The 24945-nt window shown below is 42.7% G+C and overlaps 1 protein-coding gene across 1 annotated transcript; it reads left to right on the top strand.

The window, feature by feature from the left end:
• The first annotated feature begins 10311 nt into the window (after positions 1-10311).
• Positions 10312-13337, top strand: BTG1 (BTG anti-proliferation factor 1). Its single transcript, XM_068937141.1, has 2 exons — positions 10312-10797; positions 12047-13337. The coding sequence occupies exons 1-2, from the start codon at positions 10650-10652 to the stop codon at positions 12409-12411; spliced, it is 513 nt and encodes a 170-aa protein (XP_068793242.1). The 5' UTR covers positions 10312-10649; the 3' UTR covers positions 12412-13337.
• Positions 13338-24945: the final 11608 nt, after the last annotated feature.

Genomic DNA, 24945 nt, shown 5'->3' with positions numbered 1-24945 from the left:
TTCCATCTGCACACCAAGAATGGGGAATTCTTTACCCCACCAAAGCTCTCTGAGGTATTGAGCCATCAGAGCTGTTGTTTTCTTCTGAGGGTTATAACCACTCTTCTCTTCAAAGCAGCTGAAGTTTGTCCTTGTTATACTGTTGACCATTGGCTGAAATAAGTGAGGTTACATTGGCAAAGTAGAAAGTAAGCTTTGGTTCATCATTCTAAGACTGTTTGTTTTGTGTTGAAATCACTGCACTAGTTCGGCAATTAGAAACATGCGAAATCCAGGTTTCTAGCACTATTTCTTATGGTGGATTGTGCTACCTTAAAAAAGAAAAGTATGACTAGCATTCAGGAAAAAATGAGTCACTAAGTCATCTTTAAATAAACTAATGACTTTGCATTTGATACGAAGTAGGAAATTGCATAGCTGAAGCCTGGATCATTTCCTCTAAGAATGTAGCAACTGAAGGAGCTCTCTGATGATCGCTCCTGGACATCCCTGTCATTTTTTTATACTGTGATATCAATACAGAAAATGCTGGGGGTATGCTCCCAAACTTAGAGGTCGCTTTGAACAAGTCTCTTGGAAACGTATGAGAAAAAATACAGCAAACTCTTTTTTTTTTTTTTTAATGTGAAACATAAGCGTTTGGGTGCTGGCACCACCAGCTCTGGCATAGCTCTACTGAAGCCATGCTGCCTGGTAGATGAGACTGAACCTACGAGCTGGTGGGAGGAGATGACTCTGCAGGAAATACCCTAAAGCTCCAGGGTAATGAAACTGAGTGGAAACAATGAAGGCATGTCTACTCGGAGGGAAGGAATGCACTGCACCGATTCCTTGCCTTGGCCTTAGACATGTTGGTTTCTCAGTATGAAATAGTGCAGTTTCAGGGCCTGAGCTGGCTGTGATGATGTGGCATCAGCGCGGGGCTGAGGCTGCCGGTGGGGCTCCACCAGCTTATGGTAGAGCGCAGCACCATGTTCCTGTTGCACAGTGTAGATGTGCATGGGTTTACCCCTTCTTCTCTCCCCTTTTATCTCCTATGAATTTCTACTTCTTCACTTCTTCCCACAATGCTGAGTGCCGCCTGGAGAATGCTTTTTTGCAGGAAGCCCCAAGATTTGCAAGAAGCCCCAAGAGAAAATGTTGCTGCGCAGACACTAGGTAGATCTTTAAACGATGCTCTGTGTGACTGCTCTATCTTTCATACCTTTTTTTTTTTATAAGTTGGCCTTGACTGCTTTCACAAAGCCGTGAACTTAAAAAAAAAATATATTGAACTGAGATGCAAAATTAAAAAAATAAAAAGGAAAGAAAGAAAGTGCCGAAACGGTAGGTTCACCCTCTGCTAGCTCTGGCTCTTATATTAATGTGTTGTGTAGCTGGGAAGAAAATGGCTTTCTATCTTTGCCTGTATGTTAGCTGCTGCTGGAACACTCTGTTCCCTGCTCCGAGGAGCACTTAACGCGGCTGGCTCGAAGCGGGTGTACCCAGCGCTACATGGAAGAATCAGGCGGCTCCTCCCACACAGCCAGGCACATCTCCTTTCTATTGTGAGAGGGGTATCAAGCAGCTTTTTGTTCCTCTGTCTCTGGAAACACATCAGAGACAAACAGAGGGGAAAAAATGGTGACTGTTTGAAGGTGGTGTTGGAAGCAGGAGATGAGGAGGCTTAAGTTACGAGGCTGTTATGTTTTTAGATTCATAAATGCTAGGCATCTTTTTTTTTTTTATTAAAAAGCCGTGCTTTTCTGGTTTTTTGTCATAGGCCTGTCTGAGACAGCTGATTAGTCGAAATCAGAACTGATGGCCTAATTTTATAGAGCTGTATGTTTTTACTGTCAATATTTTTGTTTCGGTTTTAGTTAGGTTTTTCTGACTTTCTCTAAAAACAATGGAGGAAAAATTCTTTCATTTTTGGTGAGATAAAAGTAATCTCCTGCTTCTGCTTGTATTCAGGACTCTCTCCCCCCTTTTCCAGTGTTATCAAGCATGCTCATGTAAGATGCTTGTGTTAACAGTCAGATAGCTCTTGTGTTCTGTAAAAGGAGTGCCATTATACCAGGAATCAGGACTTTTTGGCTTTTCTTTTTTTGTGGGAATAGGCAATTTAAAGATGATACAGGACAAGCAGGTTCCTGAAGGTATGGCACATCTCTCAGAAAGGAGCCAAAGTGTGAGCTCCAACAAGCAAAGTCTTGGATTATGTGCACTACAATCATGATCCTGCCCATTTGCAATTGTGCGGATAGTCTCATCAAAGTCAGCGAGATTACTCACGTGAGTGAATTATTGAGTGGTCAGGTCTGTTCAGCCAGCTCACATTCAGCACTTCTGGGGAGAGAGCTCTAGTTGTGTGGAGACCCTACAACCATTAATTACAGGCAGATGACATGTAATAAAATCACTTTAAAGGGAAGAATGACTGCATTTCACACAAGCATGTCTGAAGTGTTCACACCCAAATATAGTTGAATGCCAGTATACACACAGTTACACATTCAAATAACAACTGGATATCTGTGAATCTCTTTAAATAGCTTTTTTTTTACACTTGATCATAGCCAGAAAATCTCAAAGTACTCAAAGCAAGGTAACATACAGACTCTCAACATGATGTTCCTTTAGTCTTCCAAATCTGTCTTAAACAACCAATTACATTAATTTTAACCTGAGAATTCACAGGCTGAATTTCTGTCTGACTGATTAAAATGCCTGAGTTAAAACTGTTGCAAGGAAAGAGAAGCTGTAACGGAAACAGTACCATGACTGCAAATGATAATGAGGAAGGGAATAAGTTGTGGTAAGTATTGACTAGGAAAAACGAAAAAAATTGATAAGTGTCTGCTTTTACAGCAGCCTATTCATTGCATTGATATGCAGGATTTAGATATGACAGACAACAATAAAAGAAGAAAAAGGCTGCTAATCAGAAATCATTTGTTCTCTAAGCCAGATCCTGCATTGAATGAAATGTGCAGGATTTTCAACCAAAAAAAAAATCACCTCCAGCTTTGACAGAGGGGAAATATTGCTCCATTCATTCCCCCTTATATCATGCTCTTTATTTCCTACTTAACGTATGTCACAAAATGTTATGATTTTGTGAGGTAAGTGTGTATACCTACCTACATATTACAGTCACTGTTTTGCTGTCTCTTCTGTCTTAATACGTGAATAGTGGGCAATCTCCTTTGCGGTCTGTGTAGGCCTAGTCTAAAATCTCTGGTGTTATCATTTCAATGTCTCCATGTGTTCCTGTTTTGAGTTATTTTTGAGAAAAGCACATTTGCTGAAGGTTGTAGCTAGTACTTAAAATCTGGTCCAAATGAGCCATCCGTTTGAAAATCCAGCTATAGTTTCCAAATCACAAACCTAAATAAAGCTGTTTAAGAATTTTTTATGACATAACTGGAAAGTAAATGAAAGTCTTTTTTTGGAGATTTTAAAGGATTTCTAAAAAGCTGTCTAGATTTTTTAGCCATATCATATAGTGAAGTACACAGACTACAAATACTAAGGAAAAAAGAGAACAGCTGCAGGACCATGATACATGGTTTCTTAAAATCTGTAATTATCTTAAATAAGGTTATACCTAAAATCTGCAGATATTCTAAGTTTTAATTCTAAAAGATAGGAAATAGTACTATAAAAATAACATTGAAATCCATGCTATTTGACTAATCTAGTTAGGCTCATGGATTGCTCATTGCATGGAGCTCTGTTTTGGAAATGGTATATTTTAAAAAAATATGCTCAGATGTGTTTAGATGGATTAGATGTTTAGATGCTTATTCTGTGGGCTACGTTATGCAGAACATCACATTATAATTCGTAATGATTTTTGCCTCCCTTAGAGCAGTAGTTGATAACTTTTGTCAAACTGTCATTCTTACTTACCTGCTGCTGGTTTCACACCTCCCCACATAGTAGTGTAAATAGCAGATGAAAGCAAATGTTGGTTGTGCTCAGGATACTGCTTGCCATTGCTGTGCCCCCTGCTCAGGGTGATGACCCTCCTTTTGGAACCACTGGCTTAAAACATAGAAATCAACCCTGGAAGAACACCAATTAACTTAGTGTGGGATTGAACATGAGACTAAACATTACGCCTCCCTCTGCCTCCTTAAGCTGCTTCAGCATCACGAAGAATCACTAGGATGTCCAAGGGGGCAGCAGAACATTCTTCCTCCACCTGCCAGTTCTCCCCTGGCCATGGGAGGACAGATGGCCCCATGCATGCTCAAATGTGCTGTTCTGGCTGTCACCAGTCAGTGCAAAAGCCAGTACGTGGCCACTTCAGACTTGGAAGTTTTGAAGTGATTTCAGGTGCTTTGTAAAGCTATATTGCAGGCCAGAAAAGAAAATGCTGGGAATCAGAAAACTACAAACCTATTTATCTCGTCTCCCATCCCATTCAGGACTGGAATTGTACCATATGAAACTATAGGAGAGGCAAAAGCTTAGACCTGAAATCTGAGATGACATCATTTGATTGCAGAGCATGACAATGAATAGTTAACCCATTCTTTTAACTTAAAAGCTACTTTCACTTTAATATTATTCTTAATAACTCTCCCATGCAGGATTGCGATGTCCGATTGTTTATCTCATCTATATTTGTCGATCCTGTTTTATTCGTAAGTGAGTATACATGAAAATATGGATGTGTAATAACGGTTATGTATAACTGTATGTTGCGAGGAGCTCTCTATTGACAAGCTTTCAAACAATGTGCTTCTATTGTCTTCTTAAATGTTTTGTTGTTATTGGAATAAAACTATGGCTTCTTTGTTAAATACAAGTGCCCCATTTGCTGCTATACCTGCTACTATCCCACTGGAAAAGTACATTTTTATAATAAAAACAAAATACTGCTATTTTCTGAACCTGCTCTTTATCAGCTGTATGTGCATACGATCACATCATTCCCTTGCTTGCTGAAATCAAAGACATAGCATAGGAAAAACCTTCTGTTGAATCTGTCCTGGCCAGATTCTGGTTTCTGCCACCTGAGACTCAAATTACAAGGAATATCTTCTCTATGAGTGGCCCCTTTTTAGATAAACTTTATCACCCACAGAGCAAGCTTTTCCTGTGCGGAATAAGTGCAGCAGAGTTTGCCATTTAGCATGTCATGAGCTGGTTTTCCTGAAATTAGTTTTGCAGAATGTGCAATAGTTATAACCAACTCTGATAGCTTCCCCTGGCTGCTATCCATTCTCCCTCAAGCTTTCTGTAGACAGAGAGATGCTTCTTAGACTATTGCTACATTACAGAACGGGGCTCTGCCTTATGTGACTTGTCCCACTCACTTAAAGCAACAGCTTGTGAGCAACGGTTTGAAGCAGTCAGTGCCTGATGGTCTAGAAATGGATGAATCTGCCAATCTAGAAATGCAGAGTGTGTGTGTGTGTGTGTGTGTGTGTGTGCGTGTGCACGTGCACGCATGTGCGTTCGCATGTCTGTGTTGAAGGGAAAGGGAGATTCCCATTGTGGTCACAAATCAAGACTTTTGCCCTTTCTCTGACTCATACTGGTCTGTCTTATGTTTGCAAAATCCAGACTTCTCCATTTGGAAGAAGTCAGTGACTGACTTTTCCACCCCCCACACTTTTTCAGGGTAAAACAGGCACATTAAAAGGACATTGTGGTTGCTTTCAATGTTGAAATGCTAGGTTGAGAGACAGGCTTATGATCAGAGCTGAAGAGCCCTTATCTCTACCTCACTGCAGAGTGGTTCTTTACAAATGGGCTCTGTCTAAAAAACCTTTTTGAGTTCAGGTCTGAGCTCAGGTCTGAGCCCGAGCTTGAGTCCAAACATGCCATGTAGCCACACTATATGAATTGCAGTCTGGACTCAAAAGATTGGCCTTAGCTTAAAAAAAAAGGCTGAACATACACCTTGACAGGAACCTAAGAGCATTCAATCAGCACTCAGGAACATAAACCGTTCTCTGTCTGTTTTGCACTTTGATACAAGCCGTGTGACTAAAAGTCTTTCCTAAAAGGGTTGCAGTATCAGCACTGTAGCTTGAAGGATGCTTGTTTGAAATGTTCACACAACAACAGGGGAACCTGCAATCAGGCTGCAGCCTACAGACGTCCTATGGACAGCAGTGCGGACATGCAGGACTGGTTACAACCTCTCTGGGTTACGTCTGCCTCCTGGCCTAGCAACTCAATGTCTCTATAGATGTAGCTAGGTATTCAGAGCAAAGTCTAAGGAGAACTAAAACATTAATAAATGTTATGCATCCTAGTGTAAATGTTTATGCATCCTAGTGTAAGCTTTTCTCTGCAGAAACAAAAAAATAAGGATCTAGCCTCTTGCTACAGGCTGGATAAATGACAGCACTAATGTGGCATTTTAATATCAACTTACATTAAATTATTTTTATTCTATAAAAAGAGGGGAGTATTGATGCATCTTGTGTATTGCACACAGTACTTTTCAGCTAACAGGTGAGAGAAAGCTTATGCCAATCTAAGGCACACATGCAGCTTTTCAGAAAGAAATAACAATTATTTTTCAACTGTTACTTGTTTATTAGGTCAATGCCAAACACTGCAAAATCAAGCTACAACTGACAGTGAAATAGGAAGAGAACAGATCTAGCTGTTTTCTATGCTGAAAGACTTTAATAAGATACCACATAAAAAAGCCTGTAACACTTTCACACTTTCTTGTATTTCCTTGTTCTGTCAGGAATGATTTCCAAAACAGGAAAAAAAACCTTTGCTGTGCATGCAGAGTATATATTTTCATAAACAAATCCGTGTTAATTCAGACCCTAGGACCATAACAAATGAAATTCCTCTCCTTTGAACTCTTGCATCTTCCTGCTTACCATGGAGGACAGTCATTAGCTTTGTTCAGAAAAAGCTGGGAAAAGGGCATGTTGCAATAGTTATAGGGTGTGTATATGTGTGTGTGGCACAGATAAAAGAAGTTGTAACTTCTATTACTTATTGCCATTATGACAGAACTCACAAAGTGCTAGGCTCTCTCCAAACCAATAGTGAGACATAGTCTCTGCCAAAACATGAAAGAAATGTTGTAAAGGTTGCAGGGTATTGCTTAAAAGTTAGGAAATATCAGAAGCTGGGTTGCCAGTACAACCTTAATTCAACCCTTCTGTGCATATTCATTATGATACAGCCTTTAATTACATCATCACATACTCTTTTCTCTATTTTCTCTCCCTAGGGCCCCTGCTTCATTTAATGTATCAGATGGGCTGAATAAGGTTTCATGTTTACATTTATCTTCCTCCGTGCCCTGCCATCAAGGTATCAGTGAGCATCTCGTACTAACTAGGCCAGGCTTTCTCCTTTGTGTCCAGAGCTGCCAAGCCAGGAGTAGAAAGCTGGGGACTGGCCAGAGAAAGGAAGAACCTCTGCATATTCCCAAAAAGTAATTCAGAACAAAGTAGCAGATCTATCAAATGCTGCGGGCATAGTGGCAGAAAGCTAAGGTTCATTCTGGCAGCCGAGCTAAAGGCAAGGCCAGCTTCTCTGATGTTCTTCGCTGAAGTCCTGGCAAGGAGAGTCAACCTTCCCTGATCCCATGAGACATATGCCAAAGTGTTCACTATCACTAAGAGCTGGCATATCCCAGAGGAAAGACAAGGAGCTTTCAGACTGTTTCATAGCCAGGAAGTGGCAGCAGCTCCTTTGCTATCCCTCCATAACACTGAGGTGGCGGTGGACTTGACTGGGCTGCGGAAAGAAGAAAGTTCTCTGCATCAGCAGCTCCTGTGACCGTGCTTCTCTCCCACGGCCAGGGACGAGGTCCTGTTGCCTGGCATCTGGTGGAGCCTGGGAGATGCACTTGCACTGCTTGCGAGCAGCACATTTAGAGCACCGAAGCAGTTTATTCCTCGAATGTGTATCGGATATGTGCGCACACACGTTTATCCTGTCCATAGACAAGACTTCATACATGCCATAACCATTTCAAAGCAATAGGGGATTTCAAAACTTCTGGACTGGTAAAATGGTCTGACTTAACTGCCCTGCAGGAGATTTGGGGGACATTTATAGACTACCAAGGTTTTAAAAAAAGAAAAAAATCCTTTAATTTGTCTCCCCTCTTGCAGAGTTGTGGTGAGGTACATGCTGCCATATTACATTCTTAAAGTAAAATGCAAGGGGGGTAATTATAAAATGTGATCTGAGCAGTTTTGCTATCCGTAACAGTGACAGCGCTAGCAAGTTGAGAGCTCGTTAATCCTCATGCTTTGGGGTGCTACTACCTGCGTAAGACCAGTTATCTAACTCTGGAGTTCCTAAAATTCCTCACGAGCATTTCATTCTGCCTCGTGCTAAGTAGGAGACGGAAGAAACTGGCCAGGGTAAAGCTCAAGTCCAACCACAAGTGGAAGTGTTATACTCTCTTTGTTGAAGTATTTCCAGTAGTTTTGTTGTATTTGTGGTGTTCTGAGAATAAGGCCAACTTTGTACAAGAGAGGTGGTATTTTTCAGTAGGCTGATGGATGTCATGGTCAGGCAGGGGTAAGGAAGCAAATACTGCTTTCAGGTTTGAAACACAGGCAGCAAATTCCAGCCCACAAACAAAACAGAAATGCCTTCTCTGAGTATACCTTAAGTATGCTGCAAAAGCATTTGAGAAGGGATAGCTGGTACCTACAGAGCAGAGGGTAATACTAGAAGCAGGAGGAGGGATAAGGTTATCAGCTCCTCCCTCCTTGCCTCTTAGAGGGACCGGTCATGATTACCAATGGAATATTCAGAGGTCAGTGGGGAAAAAATAGATGAGGCTGTGCCCTAAAACCTGTGCCAAGATTTTCAGTATGCAGTACATTTGCGAATTTAAGCTTCCAGGACAGTTTTTTCAAGACGTTTGGCAGATAGCCCTCGCGTACGGAGAGTCAAAGAGAGTCCCTTGAGGCTGAGTCTAGGACAGAGAAAAGACTGAAAGCGTTACATATCTCCTACATGTGCAGACAAGCAGAAACGGTTTATTTTCTTTATTCTATACATACCTATTTTTATATATTTTCGAATCATTATATATTTTTATTAAACATCTGAGGATGTAATTGTGCCTTTAATGGCCTGCTTTCTGATCTTTGTCTGGAAATACCGTACATGTAAATACCAATAGTGATGGCTGCTCGTCATTCGCACCTTTGCACAGGGGTAGGGCATATAGCCTAGGGGAAGAATGTCATTTTCCATCAAAGAAACTACATTTTCTGCTTTTAACAAAAAACAGGACTTCTGCTACTTCTTTCACGTCCCCTTTGGTTTTGCAAAAAAGGGAGACACTGGGCACAGGCAGGCTTAAGGCTTTACCCTCCTCTTGGCCGTTCCTAGCTGAGGAATACTCACCAGTCCTCCTGCCCACCCTGTTTTTCCCCATCCCGTTTCAGAGCAAGTGATACGGAAGTCAGGATACTCGTAAAGTCAAAAGGGAGGCTGTACTACGGAGCCGGAGGTGCCCCGAGGCTGCTCTCGGCAGCGCAACACGGCCAAGGGCAGCTCCCACCTCGGGCTGCCCAGCGTTCCCGTTTCCAAGGCAGGCCCAGGCCCAGCGTGATCCCCGCCACGCCGCCCCCGGGGCGGTGGGCAGCCTTCGGCCACCGACCTCGCTGCTCTTCCTCGCCCCGCTCTTCGCGAGTTTTATTTCGGGGGCGCTCCCGAAACCCCCGCGCTGAGGTTAGGCCGGGGCCCCTGGGGCCACCGCGGCCTCACCGAGGTGCCCGAGCGCGTCCCCGCAGGCGCGCAAACCACCCGCAGGCCGCTGCCGCGCCAAGGCACGGCGCGGGCAGGGGGCAAAACAGCGCGCGCAGCCGCCTGTGCGCTCCCGCTCCCCCTTCCCCGCGCGGCGCCCTCCCTCCGCCCGCAGCTGACGTGTCCCCCGCTCTCCCCACGGACAACGCGCAGCCCCAAAGCCGGCTGGAAGCGGCTCTCCAGTCCGACCTCGCAGCGGCAGGCCCAGCCAGGCGGGTGCGCGCACCCTGCGCGCCCGCGGGGGGCACTGCCACCGTCCGCGCACCCCTCCAGCCCGCTGCGCTCCGCGGGGCCAGCAGCTCCCCCCGCGCAGCTCCCGGCGCCGGGACCCTCTCCCCTCCCCTCCCCTCCCCTCCCCTCCCCTCCCCTCCCCCAAGGCGCGCGCGCCCGCGCAGGCCCCCGCGCGGCGCGGCGCGGCGCGGAGCCCCGCGGGGCAGCAGCGCGCCCCCACCGCGCGCGCCGGCTCTATTTGTTTACAATCGATTACGTCACCCTCGCCGTCCCCGGGCCCCGCCCCGCCGCCGGCCGTCACAATGGTGCGATCGCCCGATTGGCGGCGGCGCGCCCCCTCCCAGCGCCGCGACGTCACGTCCGCCCGGCCGCGGCTATAAGAGGCGGCGCGGGGCGGGCAGCTCCCTTCGCCCCTCGCAGCAGGAGATGCTGGCTGCGCTGCCGCGGCCGCCGCAGCTGCCGCCGCCGCCCCCCTGCCGCAGGAAGAGGAGGCGGAGGAGGCTGCCGCCCCCGGGATGTGATCTGGGCTCCGCCGCCTGCTCCTCTCCCAGTTAGAGCCGAGCCGCGCCGCCCCCGCTCCGCGCACCCCCGTCCCGTCCAAGTGCCGCCCGTCCGCTCGCTCGCCGCCCGCCCCGGAGCGCTGGCTGCCGCCCGCCGCCGCCTCCATGCATCCCGCCCTGTACACCCGGGCCAGCATGATACGCGAGATCGCCGCGGCCGTGAGCTTCATCTCCAAGTTCCTGCGGACCAAGGGGCTCATGAACGAGCGGCAGCTGCAGACCTTCAGCCAGAGCCTGCAGGAGCTGCTGGCAGGTGAGGGGCGGCGCGGCGGGGCAGGGGACCCCGCGGCGGGGCGTCCCGTGGGCGGCGAGCCGAGCCGTGCCCGGCCGCCCCGGCGCCCCGCCGCTGCCTTGCCGCGGGCCGCCGCGCCTCGCGGGCGACCGTTGGAGGGGGAGCGGCCGCGGGGGGAGGGGAGGGGAGGGGGCGCCGCGGCTCTGAGGGGGCCGCTGTCGGCGGTGGGTGAGGCGGGTGGGGGTGGCAGACGGCGGGCTGTAAACAAAAGCGGTTTAAGCCGTCGTACAGCACCACCTCCCCCCTCCTCTCTTTCCCCCCCCCCCCAAGCACAAGCGCGCACACGCAGACACACACACACACACACACACACACACACACACACACACACGCCTGGCTCGGCAGGCAGAGCTTGCACAGCAACCCGGACTTGCCGCCCTGCTGCAAGGGATCAAGCCGCTCGCTTTCCCCTGGGAAAAGCGCTTCTGAATGGCTTTTTCTTTGGTCAAGTAAAATTCAGACACTGAAGCGCTATCTCAGCTCCTCTGTCTCCTGGAAGCACCTCGTAGCTGTTGTTAACAACAACCACCCGAAAGCTCCAGTTAGGATCAAATACAAAGTTATCCTGCGCTGCCCTATCGGTTTGGAAATCCCAGGAGCATGTCCTGGCATGTTTGACGGTGCCTAGTGTCCTGTGCTACAAGTAGCCTCACACCTATGGGGGTTTTTGGGTGGGATGAATCTCTAGGGCAAGGTAAGTCACTGATACCAGCCCTGAAAAACAGACTGGGAAGAGCAGTGGAGAAGTGCAGTTTGAATAAGTAAATAAAGCCTGCCCAGCTCTTTCTCTAGTCGCTAGCTATTCTTGGGATGTGAGAAACTAAGCATGGGTAAGATGATGCTGAAAAGATGCTTTTTCCTTCTCAATCTGTGGATTGTTGGAGTCCTTAAGCTTTTCTGCTCTATATGTAATCACTTTTGTAGTTTTTTATGAATGCTAGGAAGTTATTTCACTCGTTTCAGATGGCAAACATTGTTCTCTATATATGGTGGTATGGAACAATAACTTTGTGCATGAGTACTTTGCAAGGGACGCTGCACTTATGTAAAGCATCTGCCGAAATAAAGACCATAATGATATTTCAGGTTACTTCTTACTAAAATAAGTTTCTCAGCCTCTTGAGATGTGAAATAGGTAAGAGAACAAAGGTCACTGTACGTCTTTTTGAATACAGAGTTAAGGAGGATAATCTTTTTTCTTATTTTATAGAACATTATAAACACCACTGGTTCCCAGAAAAGCCATGCAAGGGATCAGGTTACCGATGTATCCGGATCAACCATAAAATGGATCCTCTCATTGGACAGGCAGCACAGCGGATTGGATTGAGCAGTCAGGAACTGTTCCAGCTTCTTCCAAGCGAACTCACTCTATGGGTTGACCCGTATGAAGTGTCCTATCGTATTGGAGAGGATGGCTCAATCTGTGTGCTGTATGAAGCTGCACCAGCAGGAGGTAGCCAAAATAACACCAACATGCAAATGGTAGACAGCAGAATAAGCTGTAAGGAGGAACTTCTCTTGGGCAGAACTAGCCCTTCCAAAAGCTACAATATGATGACTGTATCAGGTTAAGATATAGTCTGTGGATGGATCACCTTAAAATGGATGGATAAATTTGGTTTTTACTTTGGGTGGGCACCTCTGGGGATGGATTATGGAATTTAAACCATGTCACAGCTGTGAAGATCTGGCACACATTAGAGTGGTATACTTTAAAGTGACAGTGCCATAGTTTGGACAGTACCTTTCAGTGATTTAATAGCCTGTGAGTCAAAACGATTACAACTTGCTAGGGAGTGAAGAAGATCTAGGAAGGGTCAGTTTCTCCAAGACATCTTACTTAATTTCTACACCAATTCTTTCAACTCCAATCTGTATTTATAAAGTGATTCTCTGCAATAGGTCTTGCAGAGTAAATTTGCACTATTACATTTATTAATTGTTAGCATTTTTGGCAGCTCAGTAACAAGACTTACTGTTATGAACACAATAGTACTGGAAATTTTATCTTTCAGACTTTTACCTAGCACTTACAAATATGTATAAATGTACATAAGACAAACTAGTAAGTATGACCTGGGGAAGTGGTCAGATCTTTATATTGGCCTCAAAAGTAGCAAGTGATCAGAATCTGCCATGGCAACAGGCTTTAAAAAGACCGTATAAAGACACTGTCTGAACTGTGGTGTTAGCACCAGCCAGCTATCTGTACATTTGCTAGCTTGTAGTTTTCTAAGACTGAGTAAACTTCTTATTTTTAGAAAGTGGAGGTCTGGTTTGTAATTTCCTTGTTCTTAATTGGGTAAAAGTCTTTTCCACAAACCACCATCTATTTTGTGAACTTTGTTAGTCATCTTTTATTTGGTAAATTATGAACTGGTGTAAATTTGTACAGTTCATGTATATTGATTGTGGCAAAAGTTGTACAGATTTCTATATTTTGGATGAGAAATTTTTCTTCTCTCTATAATAAATTGTTTCCTATCTTGGCATTTTAATTAATCTCTTGTCGTGATTACATAGGATCAGTTAAACTATTTTTGTCTCACAGTAGATACAAAGTAGGTACTATAAAGGATAAGAACGTCAATGGCACCCTGGTGCTAGGGAACACTTGATACAGACGTGGATTAATGAAGACCTCGTTATATGTGAATGCCTGGGAAGTTTAGGGAAACATGATATTTTACATGTCACTTTAAAACCTTTTAAAATCAGTCCATGTGGAATTAACTCCAGGGCCAGTAATTCCAGGATATGAGGAAAAGGTACAGAAATAACATCCACCAAAGATGACTTGAATAAATCCAGAGGATTAAAGTTTACATGGCTTCCTGATGAAGGATATAGCAAACCTAAAGTGTCCATTTTGACCTACTTTCTCACAAGTTCTCAATTCTTCCCTGATGGATTCCCTGCTCAATAAGAGTTTCTGGGACAAATGTCCCTTAGCCTTAAGAGCAGGTTAACCACTCTACAGAAGGGTTGCTCGCCTTTTGCTTTCTTCAGATGCAAGACTTTCACTTTAGAAATCATTAAGATGGGATTCAACAAAAGGTATGTAGATCTTTTTTCCCAAATTTAAAAGGTTGGTTGAAGCTAAACTAAGCCCATTATTTATGTGTATTCAAAGTTAATGAATGATGCAGAGATGTGATTCACTTAAGCACCACACTAATGTCATTTATATACTGCACAGTGGTTAGACACACCTGAGGGAAATTCCTTTCCACTTTCTTTACACTTGAAGTGCTGCACTGTACTTAACTTTCTGCTCCTTATCTCCTGTGTACTTTGTACTGAGAGTGTTTAATAAAAGGCCAACCCAACTCAGTCACTTCTGTTATGGGAACAAATGCTATCATACTAAAGGAAAAGAAAATAAAGCAATTATTACTTGCCAACCAAATTTGTTAGCTATGGATAAAACTAAACTTAAGGCTTGCTGTGCGTTGTGGCAAGTCCTGCTGAAGCATAAGCCTTGAGATGTGGTGATAGTGATGTGTTGTATCTCCAGTTCAAAGCTTTGCCTTCTGATTACAAGCAAAGCATAAGAGCATAAGACTAAACTCCCCCCCCCCTTTTTTTTAACTAATTTCTTCCCCAGCAGTTCTTTTGAAAGTTCAGTTTTGCAAATGTATGTGCAGATCATGGTAAAATAAATACTTCAACATTCAGCACTTTTTTTTCCCCCCAAGTACTGCTAGTGCATCTGCCATGATACTGTGTAGCAGCATTGCTTTCTGGAGTAAGGTGTTGTATAAATGTTACAGAAACAATGAATTTTAAAGAGCTTGCTCATTATCTGAATCGAAGAATAATAGATTTATTATCACAGCTTCAGAATGAGCAAGCTTTAAACTATTTGTGTGCTACTCTTTGGCAGAGTCAAAGTTTAGCTTCATATTAAAAAAATTGCACTTTCTGTAAGTCATTGCTTTCAACTAAATTTTTAAGCAAGAGATGTTAATGCAACAGAAGTGTTTCGGGGTATTTCTATTGCTTCAGTACATCTCCATAAGCAACATATAGTATGTCTGAATGGAAATAATAAAAAAAAATTGAGCTTGGCTGCCTGTAAAGCTACATTACACTTTTGTTGCCTGTGCTGCCAACAAAGCTGTGCTTGGTGTATAATGGTGCTGCTTATGGTTGTTTCTGCTACACAGTAAGAACAGCAGAAAGGGTAGCTATATAGTTGATCTTTGACATGAACTATGCAAATTATGAAAGCATCAACTGTAGACACTTTCTTTTCGATAAGTTGGGCATAGCTTTGCAGGCCAGTACGTGTTCCATCTGTGAGGCTGGCATGTGACGCTGAACTAGGAGTGAGCGTGCTCTCTTAGATGGTTAACATTTTAGTCCTTTTACGGTAGGGTGCTTTCATTCATGACATAATTTGTAACTGCAGCTGTAACTGCTAATTGGTACAACCTGAGCCTCAGTTGTTGGAATTTTTTCCAGCTGGATTTTTAAATATACCCCAGTGTGTACACAATGTGCTCTTGTCTGATTTTAAAAATACTTAGCATACTGTGGCAGCAGGGCATAGGGAGAACTCCTGAGAGAAACGGGGTAAGATTGTAAGAGAATCCTGTTGCCAAGCCTCTGCTTTGGTGCAGGTAGAACAAACAGTGCACTAAGCTAAATGTCTGTCGTTTGTTTAAGGTGTCTTTATGACACCAGCAAGGCTTATATTTTAACAGAGTTATTAAATGGGAGCATATTCAAGACCTGCTTGCCAGGTACAGGTTAAATTAGTTTGACCTTCTTGGTGAAGCACTGAATAATTCTGTTGCTCTGTGGGTGTTCTGAGGGTGCCCTTGGCTGTGCACAACTTCAGTATTAGAGCTTTTCTTAGATTTATTTTGTACTCTGCTGAAACTTGTTGACCATTCAGTGAATGTCTTTATGAAGTGTACGATTGCCTTCCAGTTTATGCCAGGTGAGCAAATGTTTCTGGCTCTTACAGCATGTTGCCTTGCTGTGGCTTGTGTGAGATCCTACACACCTGAGATTACTTTTGGTGTTTTATGTCTGGCAATGATGCTCCTATAGAGAATTGTATTATATGTATCGTGTAAGAATCTCTGTCCTTCTAGTCTTTTGTAATTGTTTTTCTTTTTCCTGATTAGTCCGGAGACATAACTCTGGCTTAAGCAGTCACTGAGACCAGCAGGTCTTAAGGTCATTCTTGGATCTGAATAGAGATGTAAAAGCTTTTGTTCAGTTACTAGTATTATTGATCTTAGTTTTCTATTTTTCTGCTGACTTGGAGGATTTCTAGGCGATCTATATGAAAGTCCTCATCATGCCATAGGACTTTTTTGTAACTGCTTTGTTCTATCAGTCTACCTGAGAACTGGGAAATAAACTATGAGAAGTGCTGTTCTGATATGAAAACATCATCACTGGCTTCTGCTTTAGTTATATCCTTATGATTTCTTATTGAATCAATAGGATAAAAAGTGTCTCTTTACGTCATTACTAAAGAGATTCTTCTTGGATCAGAAGGTCAGGTTGCGCTGTCTCTTGTTATAGCTGGTGGCGATTGTTCCGAAGGCTAAATATTGTTAAACCTCTGTAGTCTCAACTGCCTTCAATTTAAATGGGCAAAAGAGAGTAACCCCATAATTTGGAAACAGAGGGAGCTGTACTGTGGTAGGACCTTACAAAACAGTTTACTGATGTGCAAAACAAAGAATCCAGAGAATAGCGTTTCTAGAGTGCTTAGTTTGCACTGATGCTTGTAAACATTTTTTGTCACCAAATTAAGCAGGTGTCACTGAATGTGGACACCAAATCCACATAAGGTGTCCTTCTAATTTGCCTTGCTAACTTGCACTCCTGGAATATGATCTCTTGTTACTGCACTGGCTAGCAATGAATCACATGAAGAACATTGCTGCTTTTCTGTGTATCTGTGTAAAGCCTATTTCTGAATTTCCATATATCAAGTAGCACTCTACATTTTCCAAAGTTTCCTCTAATTGATGCCATAATTTTTAGCAAAAATAGTTTATATTGGCAAAAGTTGCCACTTGACTGAAGAACATTAAAGGTGTTTTTAGTTTAAAGAGTGAAACATGGTATAGACTGGAGATAAATAGCTCGCCTAAAAAGGAATGTATATTTACACATTCTTGGTGTAATAGCAGAGGTTATTTTTACATGTTTCACATTTACATTCCAGTGTGGCATAGAGTGAACATTGTGAAGCAGGATGTTAATTCAGTGGCTTTCAAGGGTTGGTAGAGCAAGTCAGGCTTAGACAGTAAATGCTGTATTAATGGTTAGCAGTGACAATTTCATCAACATAGGAACTGCAGGGTATAATTAACATCAGTTGCTTTGACACTATGCTCTTAATGTATGGTTTCAACCTTTCCTTCAGTTGCAGTTGGAGAATGCACTGTGACAAATTATTGCTGATACAAAGTAGGTCAACAGTAAAATGGCTGACTTACCATAAATGAACAGATCTAAATTATTGTAACTTTATGTCCAGTGGAATTTTCTTAGGGGTTAGGTCTTGCGCCCTTGTATTTCTAAAGCCTTGTGTTCAGCTTTTCCTAGCTCTTTATTTCTTAACCATTGAATATTTCAGTCTGGACAAGAAAAATATTTCCTTCCAGCTGCTGGGAAGAAATCCACATAAGTAGTAATGCTGTATGTGGAACAGCAAATATTTGCCCTTGTAATATTGTAATTCTGTGTCTGCAAAACTAGCAAGGAAAAATTACTCTAAATTGAAAAAAGGAAAGAAGAACTCTAAGTTTTGGCGTTTTCTCCACTGACAGTGACCCATGACAACATATAAGGAAGGGAAATAGTACTATAATATTATTGGATGAGAAAAATCGTAGGCTGAGGGAATCTCAAGGGCATTTACGTTTGTGCACAGGGAAGTGTTTTTACTTTGCGATTCCTGTGTTCAGCACACTCAGTGTCCCATCGTGGCTTGTTACAACCTTTTAAAATTTCCTTCAGAGGTATAGCTTTATTCGATGCTTTTACCTGTTAGTGTCAGAAAATGGCCTCTAGCTTTGCAGTTTCTCTGGAGCATTCTAGAGGCCAGTGAGATTGTTTTATGTGCCTATTATTTAAGTGAATCAAATAATCAACAAACATTTAATATATTATGATTTAAAGGGTACAAAGGAGGAGACCTTTAGCGTTTGTGGAGCTGCCTTGAATATATGCGAAGAGCAGCGACGTCTGAAATGCCAGACTATAGGGTAGGGGTTGGGGATGCTGGCTTGCTTTCACTGTTGCGTTCCTAGACCTCAGCAGTTACTTAAGGGGCTGTAGTATAGAAGTGAGACTTGGGTACTGCTTGTAGCTCCCAGATCACCTTAAAGACAGATTTCTAGTACTGATACTATCATTTGCTGACTCTGGTTGCATATGAGAAATTCAAAACAGCACGCCCTTGCTGCTCTGTGCTCTTGTAAAATTTGTAAAATATTAATTTTTAAAACTTAAGAGCAAGCAATGGTTGGTTTCTTTCTATGAGTTTTACTGGCCACAGGCCAATTAACAAGTTTGTTGTACTTTAAGAACAATATTGAAAGGCAACATTCCTTCCAGGTGTTGGAGTTTAACCCTCCTTAAACTGAATTTTATTTGTGTATGTATACACAAAGGCGCACACACAAATTTGTTGTATAAATATATGTTTATTTACTAGATCCTTTCTCAGTGGGTCATCTTTAGGCTCCTGCTTGTTGTGAATTAATTCACATTCTACTCCAGATGTTTGTAAATGAACACGGATGGGTAACAATGATCCTCCTTACTCACTTTTTATGTTGGAACTAACAGGAACATTTCTTTGAATTTTTCCATTTTCTCTTTCAGTTTTATAACTGAAAAAAAAGTGATTTTGAAGCTAGACTGAATTTGTTAGTCAGCTGAGCAGATTTTTAAGATTTTCTTATGCAAGTTGTAATTGTGTAAAGCAGTGCATCATGTTTGCAATCACTTAATCGATTTAATATTGTACTGGAATTAAATTGAAGTAAAATGAAGATATTAGAATCTTAATTTTATTTTATATTCATACTGATAATTTGAAACATAGAAAATTTCTCTCAACTTTCTGGTGAGCAGTTTTGTCTGAAAAATCAGTAAAACGGATATCCATTTCAGTTGAGCCTGGCACCCTTCCCTACATGGGTGGACCAAAGCAGTTGCTTCTGCCTAGAAAGGTTCAAGCTCTATGATGTGTAGCTTATAACTTGGTTTATAAGTATGAAAGACTTCTGTATCATAACTGCGAAATAAAATCAAGCTGCCTAAGTGTGGTACACTTAGGCTATAAAGGTATTAGTGATTTTCACTAACCTTTGCAATTCCACCTTTAATTTTTCTTGGGTTATATTATTATCTTTTTTCTAACTCCCAACTGCTTTCTTCCTTTGCCGTTTACAGCTTATAGTCTAACTCTCCTGTTTCGCAATCTGTAAGGTCCTTCTGCATGTAGACTTCAGATTGTTGGGGAAAAAACCTAAGGTAGTGGAAATGGCAGTATCAGTCTGAATCATGATGACACTAGAGCAGATGATGAATTTAGTGCCATGTGTATAAAGAAACTGGTTCTGTGTGACTAAGGTACTAGACTGTAAATTTTGCAGGTATTTATCATGCCATATTTGCTGTCTGGATGTATTTAACACAGGTGAGGCTTTTGTAATGTGACTGAGGAAAACAATGTTGTGAATGTGTAAGTACTTCTCAGAAGGACACCTAAACAAATATAGGTGCTTGATTGTTTATACAAATGTTCTTGTGACTATTTTCAAGGCTTGTTGCTTTGAAAGAAGTCTTCTGCTTTGGTCGCTTGCAGAAGTGACAAGACCTGCATCACAAATAGCAGAACACTAAGTCTGAATTCTGAAAGTTGCCACAAATACTCAGTTGGAAAATATGTGCCATGTAAATCTGAAATCACTATTAGTAGAACTTGCGGAAGTTAATGAAGTTAATTCCAAACCTAGCTGAAATGTATGCGAAAGGTCTCCTGAATTATCAAACTAATGCAAACCCGTGACTAATTTTGCAATACAAACATGCTGATTTCTTTTGCTTGCTCCTTTTTGGTACATACTCCTATCTATACGAACAACCTTTCATAATCATTTTACAATCAATAGAAGGATAATTGGCTTTCTGATTTGTTTTGCAGCCTTTAAATCTAAAATTCCAGTCCTTTGTACATTCTTACTTTCACCATCATGAGTACCATGAAGTCTCTCGACTTATTCATGTGAATATGTCATACGCCCTTCAGTATTTTCAGGGATCAAGTATGTGTCAAAAGCCTTTTCAGTGAGGCACAAATGCGTTTTTTATTATTTCCATAGGCACTGGAAGAAACATTAAAATCTTTATTATTAACTGAAAAGGAACTTTCCTCTTTATTACTGTAGAATAGAGACACTGAATAGGCTGAAAAAAGAATGTTGCACACCTACTGCATCATGATCTCATTTTCAGCATGATTGCCATGGTATTTGCTCGTTCCAGTATTCATGAGTCAGACTCCAGTATGTGATTTGCTTAAAAGTAATAAATGTCAGCGTTTTTATTTACAATCTACCTTTGAAGATTTAGAAGTCACAACTTCAACATTTTTTTCTACAACTGCGAAGACTAGAAATTATCTTTACCTTTTTCTTTTAAATGAACGATGAAAACTTCAACAGATGTGTTAGTAGGTCTGATCTAGCAGCGGGTTAAGAGGAAACTGCCCAAACCTGCTCATTCCACCGTTTTGCCAGAAATTATCTTTCTGGTAGGTGAGATTGCAGAAAAAGTGTGCATAGGACATTCCTTGGCTATTGGTTATTACATTCCTTGGTCCAAATTAATTCAAATTGTTAGGGATGGTAGATTTGTGCCATGTCAGACTGCAATGCCCGAGACATGGTGGGTGTTAAATGCTGCTATCACATCTGCCGAGGAGACAGCAGCCTCTGGCAGGGATCAAAGCAGATGCCCGAGGGTGCTGGAAACATTGCGAGGTTCACTCCCGTGCACAAGCCTTGGAAATGTTGTTGTCACGTGACGCCAAGAGCTGGGATATCTGAAGCCAACACACTTGTGCTGAAATTTCAGGAATGTTCATGTATGATTTGTGGGGGAGGGAAGGGAGTGGAGAGAGCAAAAGACCGGACAAATAACCCACATGGCAATTCGGTGGGAAAGAACTGAATGTGATCCCAGCCCAGTAATGACTCATAGGCCTCTTGTTTATAGTTCTTGGGAGAGTGTCTGATCACATGGGCTATAATATACACATTTATATGCTGTCCTTTGGGACAAATGAGGGAATTTACAGAGGAAAAAAAAAAAGCAAGGTTTTAATTTTAGCTTACCTCTTCTTGTGCTTATTTGAAAGTTTCCATTTACTCTAAATCTCAGTGCCCCAGGCTCCCGTGCTAGCGAGCCTGGCAAATCTTTGCTTTTGAATTAAGCCTACTTACTAGGAATCTTGCAAGCCTAGCATAGCTGCTTTTAAGAAACCTCCAGGACCAGGGGGTGCCGCTTTGCAGTGTTCATGTTACACGCTTAAGTAGCACGTCAGTGGCAGTTTGTGAAACGGATTTTGCACATTCCCAATTCAGTGGATAATCCTATCCTTCATCTTTATGGTCCTTGAGTTTGGTATGTGCTTGACTGCATCCACTGTTACTATATATTGCTTGAATCCAAGATAAAGGGCAGTGCTGATTTGCTGGAATTAGGTTCTCAAGTGATTAATTTCTCTGCAGCCTGCTGTCCAGATGTAGCTGGAGACGGTGTGGATCCAACGCAGGCTGCAGATAACATACGGTAAATGGATAGGGGGCTGCAGTGATTTACAAGGTAGCTATTCTAATTGTTGGGGAGGGGAGGTTAATGTAAACTGGAAGGGACCTTGTGGCTAATGATTTCGAAAGAAAGAATCCCTTTCAGTGGAAATTATTCTGGGAGAGGAAATTGTGGTTGGTTGGCTGTTCCAGTGGAGAATCTGCAGTGCTTCACGTTGTCAAAAATATTCAGGTTACTTAAAATGTTTAACAGTTCAGTTGCTTATATGCTGCTAATACCCACAGGTTAATTCATGCAAATATACAAGAACGTAATTACTATAAATGTGAGGGTACAAAAAAAAAGAGTGAGTGTAAGTACCTCATTAGTGTAAAAGGGAAGACTGGAGTGGCTTCAAATGTATGAGAAGAGTCTGTAAATGCCCTGGTGTTGTTAAACAGTTATTATCATATAATATTTATGCGAAAAATGGTGGACACAAAAGGCTGGAAAGCACCCTCTTTCCCTCTCCCTGGAAGCTTAGAGAGAATTCTCTGATTTGGACTTTTTATCTGAAGTTCTGCCCTTTGGAGAAGTGGCAGCTGAGAAGAGAAACTTGATTGTCGAAAGTTAAGTGAAAGTCTGAAGTTAGGGCACATTAAATTTCAGTTAAGTTATTAAAAGCTAAAGCCAAGAATGGATGTCCTTTTCTATACTCACTGTGGCACAGCTCTCAGATCTGTTTGAGTCGAAATTATTTTGACTGATTTTTATCAGGTGTAACAGACTGAACCACAGGTGGGGAAAATAAGATGAGGGAGGCTAGGCACTTCTTTCACTGGTGCCCTGCATCCAATTGAGAGTGCCTCTCCATGGCCAGTTGGCTTATCTCTCCCGGCATTAGCTGTCTACAGTCATCTCCGAGTCTGAGACCTCATCCCTATGCTCTGCTTACCATCAGTGAAAAGAAACAGACCCCTTTATGGGAAAATGCTCAGAATGATTTCCAAGGCCTATGCTAGAAGGGATGCACTTTAAGATAAGGGCTGGTTTCTCTCCTTCATACAAAGAAAGTGAACAGCTTGTTCAGGTATCACTGTCTGCATCTAGTTAGAGCAGTTTCACCTTCTCCTGAGTGAAATTCTTCCTGTGATCGTGTGCTTTAACTTGAAGTATATTGATTTCACACCTGTAATTATTATTATTTTTATTAACTCTTAGAGCCTCAAAGGAAGAGCTTACTCTGGTCACATGCTCATTTTGCAACTCAGTGGAATTGCAGTACCTTAGAGGAAATCATTAGCAATATGTTTCCTGAATTTCAGGAACATGCCCCTGAGTAATGGGAACAGTGGAAGTTTATTTCTGAGAAGCTGCAGGGTTTGGCTCTTCCCATGGCAGCTTCTCATGCTCTGTGCCCATGGGTTGCCCATTCTACCCCTCTTATTCCTCCTTTTATGAGAGGAGGAATATAGCTAAACGCTTTTCTCCAGGAAATTTTGCTCTAAGTGCTAATTGGTATGTATTATTTTCTTGCTGTAAAGAACAGGAAATAAGTACTTCTTTCAGTTCTCTACTCATGCTTCTCTCAGTTTTCAAAAGTCAGTAAAACTATTGCTAAACGTCAGGGGCCAAGTTCAGCTGCTGGTGTCAAGGTAAAATGGCTCATTTGAAGTCCCTGAATTCACTTTGGATTGACATCCATCTAACTGCTAACCAAGTTAAACTCACAAAGCATAAAGTTAGACATTCTAAGTGCAGTTCTCTTGAGAAAAGAGTACTCTGACAGGACCTCAGTGTAGGGGGCCTCCTTTTTTTTTTTTTTTTTTTTTTGGATGGGGTTGAATTAGCTACGCTGAGGTTGCCTGTAAAGCACACTGGAGCGGTTTGGTTTTGTTTTAACTGCCAGGCACTCAGACGTAGCTCCCTGTGCTGGGAATGGACCTGGACTCTCTTCCTTGCCTGGTGGCTATCATGGGCGGGTGTGTTGCTCTGTAGGCCAAATTGCACCCCTGACGCCACTGTTGGGGTTTGGAGAGGAGTAGTTGATTGCCGGTAAACAGTTTCAGGAATCACAAGGTGAAACAGTCTCTGTTTCGTTCAGGTGGTGTTGCAGGCCCACAGGAGCGCAAAAGCACTGACTGATAGTAGCAAGCAGCACGCAGGGAAAGTCCTCTCCCTGCATCCGGGGAAGTGCCTTGTGAAGACAGTCTCTGTTGTTTTAATATGGTTGCTCTTCTCAGTTGAGCTGGGCTGGGCCATAAATGTTGCCCACCGTACTCTGCAGTCTTGCATGGATTGTGTGTGCTATCTGAATATTGTTTCTAGCGCTGCCGCTGGCTTCCTGGGAGATCTTTACGTGACGTTACTTTTCCTCAGTAGCTAGAGATCGCATACCTATTCACTTCCTGTAACCCACTGGTGAAGATACCAACAGTTAACCGAATGGAGTCACACTAGGAAACAGTAAAACTGACTTTACCCTTGGCAGTTGCAAATCATTCTCATGTTACCTCTGACTTCTTGGACATCCGTTTGTGCACGCAAGGGGCGCGTTGCTACTGGGCGTTGGGGTACTAAAATCTAGAGGGGCAGCTGGGAGCCAGGGCAATGCTAACATTGCCACTATGAACTAGTGAAATGAATTTTGAAAATGACAGGGATTGCCCATGTGTTTTCTTACTTGCGCTAACCCTCCTCCAAAGGGCCTTCCTCCTTTTTTGCTCCCTGAAACCCAGAGGATTGCTCATACCGGATTGGCACCTTGTGAAAGGAGGCTGTCGCGTGGGACGGATGCAATGCTTACTCATCGCAGCAAAGGGTAGGCCGGGTCATTGAAAGAGCAGAAAGCAGTAGATAGGCTGCTAGAGGTGTCCCTTTTGTAGGTGGTGCAGCAAACTCCATCTTATCTTTCTTTTAATGTGTGGTAAAATGAGGCTGCCTCCTACTGCTGTTTATCTGTCCAGCCAGTAACTTTTTAAGGTCTGCGATGGTGAAAAGGATCTTCTTCAAAGTTCAGTACGAGATAGTGGACTTGCATTGTTTTTCATCAGTTACTTTCTATTTAAGTTTCCTAAAAACGGTGGGAGGAGTTCTTCTTGTTTTTGTTCTTGTGGGGTTGTGCACTTGACACTTTGTTGCAAAATGAAAGTTAAACATGGCCTTTCATTTGATCCTTTGGATATTCAGTCACCACAAAAAACGCCACAGTATAGTGTTTTTTGGGTTGTGATACATAGATATGATCATGCAGTGAGTTTATCCCACTTGTAAATTAATACACTTAGAAATAAATAATTCTGGGTTATT

The sequence above is a fragment of the Struthio camelus genome, chromosome 1 (genome assembly GCF_040807025.1).
Source record: "Struthio camelus isolate bStrCam1 chromosome 1, bStrCam1.hap1, whole genome shotgun sequence".
In the NCBI taxonomy this organism is placed as follows: Eukaryota; Metazoa; Chordata; class Aves; order Struthioniformes; family Struthionidae; genus Struthio; species Struthio camelus.
Note: the sequence above shows the minus strand (reverse complement) of the source record. Positions and strands in the feature narration are given on the sequence as shown.

Excerpts from the sequence above, each read along its gene's own strand:
- BTG1 (XM_068937141.1), top strand. The coding sequence starts at position 10,650 with ATGCATCCCGCCCTGTACACCCGGGCCAGCATGATACGCGAGATCGCC. Across the intron at positions 10,798-12,046 it reads CCTGCAGGAGCTGCTGGCAG|AACATTATAAACACCACTGG; the intron begins GTGAGGGGCGGC and ends CTTATTTTATAG.